This window comes from Anomaloglossus baeobatrachus, chromosome 5 (genome assembly GCF_048569485.1).
Source record: "Anomaloglossus baeobatrachus isolate aAnoBae1 chromosome 5, aAnoBae1.hap1, whole genome shotgun sequence".
Lineage (NCBI taxonomy): Eukaryota > Metazoa > Chordata > Amphibia > Anura > Aromobatidae > Anomaloglossus > Anomaloglossus baeobatrachus.
In genome coordinates, this window is record NC_134357.1 from 408,589,473 (window position 1) to 408,599,493 (window position 10,021).

At 44.0% G+C, this 10,021-nt stretch overlaps 1 protein-coding gene across 1 annotated transcript; it reads right to left on the bottom strand.

Moving 5' to 3' along the window:
- Positions 1-1,997: 1,997 nt before the first annotated feature.
- On the bottom strand, positions 1,998-6,691 carry TMEM101 (transmembrane protein 101). Its single transcript, XM_075350215.1, has 4 exons — positions 6,453-6,691; positions 5,232-5,412; positions 5,004-5,150; positions 1,998-4,228 (listed from the first exon to the last, which is right to left on the bottom strand). Exons 1-4 carry the CDS (start codon positions 6,581-6,583, stop codon positions 3,920-3,922), a joined length of 768 nt encoding a protein of 255 aa, XP_075206330.1. The 5' UTR covers positions 6,584-6,691; the 3' UTR covers positions 1,998-3,919.
- Between the last annotated feature and the right edge of the window lie 3,330 nt (positions 6,692-10,021).

The window sequence follows — 10,021 nt, forward strand, 5'->3', positions numbered from 1 at the left end:
TGTAATAAGTCATAGTATTCCAAAGACTGATATTGTGCTGTAATAAATGGTCATTGACAATGACTAGTGATGAGTGAGCACTACCATGCTTGGGTGCTCGGTACTAGTAATGAGAAGCTGATGCTCAGTGTGTCTTGAGTACTCGAGTATAATGGAAGATCTTCTGAAAAACAGAGTTTCCCATTGACTTCCATCAGGCTTGGTACTCGAGTAGAGCCCACCTGAGAGTCTGACTTGCTTGTGTCGCACAAGAGCATGGTATAGCTCGCTCATCAATAACCATGATCTTGAGACACATGTAGCAAACGTTGCGGTTTATAAAACATTTACCATCCATTCTGCTCCCTTAAGGAAGGCATATTATACGGATGGACTCACCCTTGGCATTGTTAGGTGATTTGAATGTCATAGTGGGGGCTTTCCTACTCCAGACCACCTTATAGGAATGCAGTGCCCAAATTACAGGGAGAGATGGTACAATTCAATTTATAGGACTTGGTCAATCGGCCATGTCAGTAATCTGGGAGTCAGCAGAACTGGCTTCTGCCTCCTGGCATCTGTGACTCTTCATTTGATTGGCCGGCCTGCATAACGTGTATCACGCCACAATGATCACATCATGACAAGCCCTGGATAATCAAAAGAGCGGTGGATACCATTAGCTAAGAGGCAGTTCTTAACACTAGAAGTCCCAGAAATTTCGAGCTCCCCCCTGAAGTCCCGAAAGAGGGTCAAAAGACCCTTAGGGGTACTTCTCACATAGCGAGATCGCTGCTGAGTAAAGTTTTTTGTGATGTACCAGTGACCTCATTAGCGATCTCGCTGTGTGTGACACTGAGCAGCGATCTGGCCCCTGCTGTGAAATCGCTGCTCGTTACACACAGCTCTGGTTCATTTTTTGGACGTTGCTCTCCTGCTGTGAAGCACACATCGCTGTGTTTGACAGCGAGAGAGCAACGATCTGAATGTGCAGGGAGCAGGAGCCGGCGTCTGACCGCCTGCGGTAAACTGTAATCAAGGTAAATATCGGGTAACCAAGCGAAGTGCTTTGCTTGGTCACCCGATATTTACCTTGGTTACTAGCGTCCGCCGCACTCACGCTGCCAGTGCTGGCTCCCTGCACACGTAGCCAGGGTAAATAAGTGAATCGGTTTGCTTATTAACCCGATGTGTACCCTGGCTAGGAGTGCAGGGAGCCAGCGCTAAGTATAATTCTTCAGATTCACCATGTCCCTTACTTCATTTTAGGGCATTGCATCCATTGTTACGTTATAGTCGCGCTTATAGTCACAGTTAGTTGCTTGGAGATCTAAGTAAGCAACATAGTAAAACAGAACTATACTACATTTCTAATTGAAGGTATTTGCACATATTATTACGCCTATTACATACTGGGGATAGGCTCTTCGAGATGAGAATACCCCTTTAAGGCTCCCATTCAGCGGCCAATGGACCAAGTTCTGAAAATAGAGTTGCACCTACTCTAAGCAGTGACTCTTTATTTGGGAGACCCAGTGGGTATAAAACAGGCAATAAAAGGTAGTGCGAACTGATTCACGAGACCTTATCCATTGGCCACATGACTGTGGATGCCCTCAGGTTAGAGACGGTTCTCAGGGCTCCTGTTCAGTGGGCATTGAAGTTGCCAATGGACTGAATCCTGTGAATAGAGTAGCAACAACTCTAATCAGTGGCTTTCGATTTGGTGGAGGTAGCAAGCATCGATCAGCAGGACTTGATCCATTGGCCACATCAGTAATGTCACACTTGGCTGGCGAACCAAAAGAGCTGTAAACGTCATCAGGTAAGAGGCGCCTCACAGGGCTCCCGTCCAACCGTCATAAATTACTGATATGACAGAGTCCTGGTCGTGCAAAATGACTTGCACCAATTCAGACAGTCATGCATATGAACGGCTAGCACATAACACCGCAAGGGAAATTAGTAGGTGATGGCGCCACAAAAGAAAAAAAAAAATAAACAAAACATACTGATGATCTGTATCAGACAATAATTTAACCTTTTTATTCTGATGCCTTGTGACGTACAAGAACAAGCTTAAAGGGATTTACTAGTTCAAAAATATACTTAAATGTGATAAAAAGGCAAAGTACTAATATACTGAGATTGTCAAAAGCGTCTAATGTGCAGATATCCACAAGTCACGGCAGCTCCACGTCCAGCTAGGGATCGACACAGACAGCATTCCCTATGGCACACACCATCAATGAGGTCTGTGAAGGGGGCTGGATGGTGGCCAGATCCCGTCACCATAGAGAAATCTACCACAATAGAGCAGTGGCTGGTTTGGCTACTGAAATTGGCCAGACCGCAGCCCCTTCAGACACCGTACATGTGGGGACGCAGGATCAGGGAGGGCTGAAGTGTAGCTGTCAGACCAGAGCGGAGATCTTCGGATCGGGACACCTCTGATATTTAAAGCTTATTAGTAACTTGCTATCCATGCATATTTAGGGATAATTAAACTTGAATAGACATCCCCGACATACATAGTATATATAGTACTTGAGTAAAAGGCACATAGATAAAAGGCATGCAAACACTGCAGTGCCAAGCTGAGACCCCGGTCACCCCTGGGTGTTCTGCACACAGACTGAACACGTCACTTTGTAAATAGTTATAATGCATTATAACTCAGAGCTGAATGCACAATTCTGCCACTTTCAGAGCTGAAATCTAAACACTCGCCGCTTGTTCAGTTTCTGGATAGAAAAACGTTGACGATTTCAGCTAAACTGTAACGTTACGTCAAGAACCAAACATGCTGTTTCTAATTGCAACAAGCAGAATTGTGAATGCAGCTCTGGAGCACAATACATTCTATAACTATGCATTTTGTAAAAGATATGCTACCCAATGAATTAAAGTGACTTATATCTGCGTACAAGGATTCCGAAATGTTGATGGAAGGTGGAGACAAATTAATAAAATGTGTAGATCAGAAATGTTTGCGATACAAGATGGCATGATTTCAGGTACTACTCCCATCAGACATGGAGGGGGGTAATCTGATACTTTCTTCAATTATTCGATACTGCACCTAATAATAAATCTCAAGTCTCTTGTAAAGGGAAGCAAATGTGGAAATAGTGGTGTCCTCTATGTCTCTGCCCACAGGCTTCTTACTGCCGTGCCAATGTAGTACGCAGACAGTGGTCAGGGCATAGCAGGTTATTGCAGATTGTGTCTTGTCTCTATATTCTTTGTATAAAACCATTATATGTACATAGATTAATTATACTGGGGGCTGACACTTATAAAAACGTGGTCCATTTCATAGCACAAGACTATCCTTGGACGTGAGGTTTGCAGACTGACCGATACTGTCTCTTACATGTTGCAATTAAATACCCATGATTTAATATTGCCGCGTCCAATGAGTACAATACGGGATTTATCCCATAACTGGAACACCATTGTTTCGAAGCCGATGAGCCAACTCATAAGAAGTCACTAGCCAATATACTCAGTGGGGGACATGGAAACAGCCAAGCATGTATGCTCAACAACACCAACCATATCCTCCATGTGTGATCGATTCCCAGCTCAGCCCGGCGATGTGAACCTCAGAGTCCGACCACCCATTTTCCCTTTAAATAGCTTTCTGTAATGTTCTCTTGGGTCATTTTTTCTTTAAATATAATTGTGGTCTAAGCCGTTGCTCTTTAGTGTTCATGGAATAGGTTTCTATGATGAGAGGTGTAACACTTCCCGATTGTTCCAGGTAATTGTTACCGCATGAAATGCACGACATGGTGTCCATGAAGCCATGCTGGGCATAAAGGCCTCTGGTAGGAGGTGGTTGGAAGCATGGCAATCAAGAGTGTAAACCTACATGTCTGAGTTGTTTTCCAGAGCTCTGAAGGCCAAGAGGCTTTTGAGCTCCATGTTGACCTGATCAGCCATCAGTGGCCAGTATGACGGCTGCCCCAAAAATGCCAACGTTCTGCCCGATCATTCGCATCTGATTCCAGAACTCCACTCGTCTGTTATTGTGCCAGTAGCCCAGGTTTCCATCTACAAGGAGTAGAGAAAAGGGGAGGAGGACGGCAAGAACTTGGGCTGAGAACCGAACATAGTAGCCAGATAGAAAGGACAATGCCAACACGCCGTACAGGACAAACAGGATCTGAAGGGCCGGCTCTCCTCCCGGAAGGAAGTCCAAGTGTGACACGCGGTCCTCCTTACTGTGCTGTAGTGTGTAAGCCTAGAGAGGGTCACAAGTAGAGACACCCAGTTATAATGGACCCTTCACAGATTATGTACAACACTATGCACAAGGTGCGCACCCTCACTCCCTTCAAGACAGGGATGCAGAGACTGACCCCTTATACCTAGGGTCCCTATGGCCTGAGGTCCAGCAAGTTATCCTCTATTCTACTCACAGGTGATAAACCTTTAAGCATAGGCATATGTGCTTTTGTCTAAAAATAATTTTAGTAATTGGGTTTCAGCAAAAATTCAGCATCGTTTTGATTTTTTAGTTTTTATGTGGTACTATCTATTGCTGGCTGCAGATGCAATGGAGGCTTCTAGTCCTGCCCCAAACTCCTCTCTGCTGATCTGGGCGGTTATATGCATCCTCAGGATAGTCTATAGCTTATCTTCCTGTATATACAGGTTCTGGGGATGGTTCTCATAACCTGCCTATAGACCTGTACATGCGGGGCATGCACAGATTTTACAGAAAGTCATGCAGGTTTCCCAGCAGGTCACAACAAGGAATTGCTGGAATATATGTGCAGACAAACTGCCGGATCGGTCTACCAGAAGACCCTTCATTGGCCATTGCTGTATTACAGAAAATACATAAAAATAATGGCGCTCACAAAAATCACCATACCCTATGTGATTAGGAGTCTCACTACAAAATGATCAAAAATTATAAAGTTTCTGAAATGTTAGTGACCCTTTAAGCTTTATATTTCATGAGGAACAGGAGGCCAAATCTAGACTGAAGCCCCCAGTCCCAGTATATTTACCAGACAGATCAGGTAGATGCCCAGGAAGACCTGCCCGGTGGACTGCAGGGAGCGGCTGCGCGGCTTCTGCCTGTAGATCTCCCCAGCACCGCTGGCCACGATTAGGAAGCCTCCAATGACGGCGATGGTACGAGAATACATGCGGACCTGAAACACCGGGATAAGAGAAATGCAAATAATGAAATGTGTTCTTAGAATACGATGGAGAACAAAATAAATAACACTCACCTTCAGCCAGTCGCCATAGTGGACATGTCCACCAATATGTGCCACGTAAGTGCTAATGGCGAGCTGCAGGGCAGAACCAAGAGCAAACCAGCGCCGCTTCACCGCAAAAGACATAAAACTGGCACAAAGTACTGCCACACCCAGGTCAAAGTACAGGAAGGGCACCGGGATGTCGGGTTTCCTGTAAAAAAAAAATTACAAATGTTAATCAATGAATTATACTAAAGCTCAGAACATTGGATGGACCCCGGGTGGTGCCAGCATCAGACTTTGTGGCTCACGTGATTGGTGGAGGGGGCAGAATTACAACAACTTCATTATATGGAGAGAAATCGCAGAGATCTGGTGGTCGTAACCCACGACGATCATCGGAAATACTGGAAAGCAGATCCTGCAGCGGCTACTACAGGAGATGTGCAGTACTACATGGGGCTGTAAGTGAACTGGTGGCAGGGGCGCTGGCTCCTCCGGACCAAGAGCAGCTCAGATAGCAGGGTGCTGAGCACGGGCACCTCCTGTATGGCATCAGTCACAGCGCACACACAAGGATATCCCTCCATACACACATCCAACCAAAGATCCATCCACACAATACATACATCCATAGATACATCCATCCATACACACACACACACACATCCATCCATCCATACACACATCCATAGATACATACATCTATCCATATACACACACATCTAACCATATACACACCTAACCATATATACATCCATACACACAATACACACACATCCATCCATCCATACACACATCCATAGATACATACATCTATCCATATATACACACACACAATACACACACATCCATCCATCCATACACACATCCATAGATACATACATCTATCCATATATACACACACACATCTAACCATATACACATCCATACACACAATACACACACATCCATCCATACACACAAACACACATCCATAGATACATACATCTATCCATATATACACACACACATCTAACCATATACACATCCATACACACAATACACACACATCCATCCATACACACAAACACACATCCATAGATACATACATCTATCCATATATATACACACACATACACACACACACATCCATGCAGATTCATCTATTCATCCATCTATAAATACATACACAAATTCATCCATGCACATACATCCATCACTTACACACTATGCTTACATACATACATTCATACATATAGTGCACGGTACCTCTTGGCCTCTGCTCTCTCTGCATATAACATAAGTTGACTGAAACAGAACCAGAAGGGACACCGGGTGAGAAGCAGCACCCCAAACCGGGTCACCAGCTGCAAAAGCTTCTTCCGACCACTCAGAGCCATTCTCCCCTAACACCCGGCGACTGACAACCAGCGCCGCACCTCACTTCCGCCGAACAACTAGACAACTCACTTCTGCCAACCAAACCATTCATTTTCCTGCCAACCAGCCAAAGGCCAACGTCATTTCCGCCATCCAGACCAAACTTCCGGGTCAGTGACGTACTTCCAGAGTTCCCTGCTTTTTTCGGACTGATGCCGAGATGCAAACGTCTCTCGGAAAGTGCTTTTGCCAACCAGCAGTAAGACGACTTCCGGTCGCTGCGTTTCGGACTGTTGACAGCCACTCAGAAACAGTGCTATTGCCAACCAGCCGTAAAGTGACTTTCTGATCTGATCTGGTTGTGCAGATTCATACAGTTCTCACAAAGGGACATCTATGTGAACGCAAATTGTAGAATCCTGTCTGCTGGAAGAGCTGCAGACTATAATCCCGAGACTGAATCTCGGCCCAATAACCACATATCCAGATCATATCACTATACCGCTCATATACCACACCATATCTCAGTATATCCAGAATGGACTCTCATATCCAGACACTCATTTAGCTACAGGTTTTCCCCATCTTGGATGCCCCCTTTTGTAGATCCCTCCTTCCCCTTTTAGAGACCCACAAATCTTTCCTAGGACATCTCTGAGTCTTGTGGTGCCCCTACACCTTCAGGAGTACCTCACTTTGATCTCTCCCCATACACATGCACGCTCAGTGTGGACAAGCATGCATATTCTTCTATAGAGGGTGGCACAATTATAATTACACAATTACCATTTTTAATACTGGATCTTACTGTTGACCTAAGCGCTGTACTGTTCCTAAACAGTCTGGGGATTGTAGGGGGATGGGATAATGGGACAGAGATCACTTCTCTAGTAACACAAGTAGAGGACAAGATATGTAGTAGCGGTACTCTGGTAAAAAGCTGGGGTCACACCACAGGATAAAAAATCCAGCTGATTTTCATGCAGAAAAGTGGGGTGATTTTTTTTTACATTTGTCATCCGTGTCCAAACCATTTTTTCCAGTAGCGGTTATTAACTTATAGGACCATTTACATTTTCCTATATCACAGTGATTTATCCATCAAAATAATATGCTATACTGTGGCTGCAGTATGTATGTGCTATATACTGTGGCTGCAGTATGTATGTGCTATATACTGTGGCTGCAGTATGTATGTGCTATATACTGTGGCTGCAGTATGTATGTGCTATATACTGTGGCTGCAGTATGTATGTGCTATATACTGTGGCTGCAGTATGTATGTGCTATATACTGTGGCTGCAGTATGTATGTGCTATATACTGTGGCTGCAGTATGTATGTGCTATATACTGTGGCTGCAGTATGTATGTGCTATATACTGTGGCTGCAGTATGTATGTGCTATATACTGTGGCTGCAGTATGTATGTGCTATATACTGTGGCTGCAGTATGTATGTGCTATATACTGTGGCTGCAGTATGTATGTGCTATATACTGTGGCTGCAGTATGTATGTGCTATATACTGTGGCTGCAGTATGTATGTGCTATATACTGTGGCTGCAGTATGTATGTGCTATATACTGTGGCTGCAGTATGTATGTGCTATATACTGTGGCTGCAGTATGTATGTGCTATATACTGTGGCTGCAGTATCTATGTGCTATATACTGTGGCTGCAGTATGTATGTGCTATATACTGTGGCTGCAGTATGTATGTGCTATATACTGTGGCTGCAGTATGTATGTGCTATATACTGTGGCTGCAGTATGTATGTGCTATATACTGTGGCTGCAGTATGTATGTGCTATATACTGTGGCTCCAGTATGTATGTGCTATATACTGTGGCTGCAGTATCTATGTGCTATATACTGTGGCTGCAGTATCTATGTGCTATATACTGTGGCTGCAGTATGTATGTGCTATATACTGTGGCTGCAGTATGTATGTGCTATATACTGTGGCTGCAGTATGTATGTGCTATATACTGTGGCTGCAGTATGTATGTGCTATATACCGTGGCTCCAGTATCTATGTGCTATATACTGTGGCTGCAGTATGTATGTGCTATATACTGTGGCTGCAGTATGTATGTGCTATATACTGTGGCTGCAGTATGTATGTGCTATATACTGTGGCTGCAGTATGTATGTGCTATATACTGTGGCTGCAGTATGTATGTGCTATATACTGTGGCTGCAGTATGTATGTGCTATATACTGTGGCTGCAGTATGTATGTGCTATATACTGTGCTGGCAGTATCTATGTGTTATATACTGTGGCTGCAGTATGTATGTGCTATATACTGTGGCTGCAGTATGTATGTGCTATATACTGTGGCTGCAGTATGTATGTGCTATATACTGTGGCTGCAGTATGTATGTGCTATATACTGTGGCTGCAGTATGTATGTGCTATATACTGTGGCTCCAGTATGTATGTGCTATATACTGTGGCTGCAGTATCTATGTGCTATATACTGTGGCTGCAGTATCTATGTGCTATATACTGTGGCTGCAGTATGTATGTGCTATATACTGTGGCTGCAGTATGTATGTGCTATATACTGTGGCTGCAGTATGTATGTGCTATATACTGTGGCTGCAGTATGTATGTGCTATATACTGTGGCTGCAGTATGTATGTGCTATATACCGTGGCTCCAGTATCTATGTGCTATATACTGTGGCTGCAGTATGTATGTGCTATATACTGTGGCTGCAGTATGTATGTGCTATATACTGTGGCTGCAGTATGTATGTGCTATATACTGTGGCTGCAGTATGTATGTGCTATATACTGTGGCTGCAGTATGTATGTGCTATATACTGTGGCTGCAGTATGTATGTGCTATATACTGTGGCTGCAGTATGTATGTGCTATATACCGTGGCTCCAGTATCTATGTGCTATATACTGTGGCTGCAGTATGTATGTGCTATATACCGTGGCTCCAGTATCTATGTGCTATATACTGTGGCTGCAGTATGTATGTGCTATATACTGTGGCTCCAGTATCTATGTGCTATATACTGTGGCTGCAGTATGTATGTGCTATATAGCATGGCTCCCGTATCTATGTGCTATATACTGTGGCTCCAGTATTTATGTGTTATTTACCATGGCTCCAGTATCTATCTGCTATATACCGTGGCTCCAGTATCTATGTGCTATATACCGTGGCTCCAGTATCTATGTGCTATTTACTGTGGCTGCAGTATGTATGTGCTATATACTGTGGCTGCAGTATCTATGTGCTATATACCGTGGCTCCAGTATCTATGTGCTATATACCGTGGCTCCAGTATCTATGTGCTATTTACTGTGGCTGCAGTATGTATGTGCTATATACTGTGGCTGCAGTATGTATGTGCTATATACCGTGGCTCCAGTATCTATGTGCTATATACCGTGGCTCCAGTATCTATGTGCTATATACCGTGGCTCCAGTATCTAT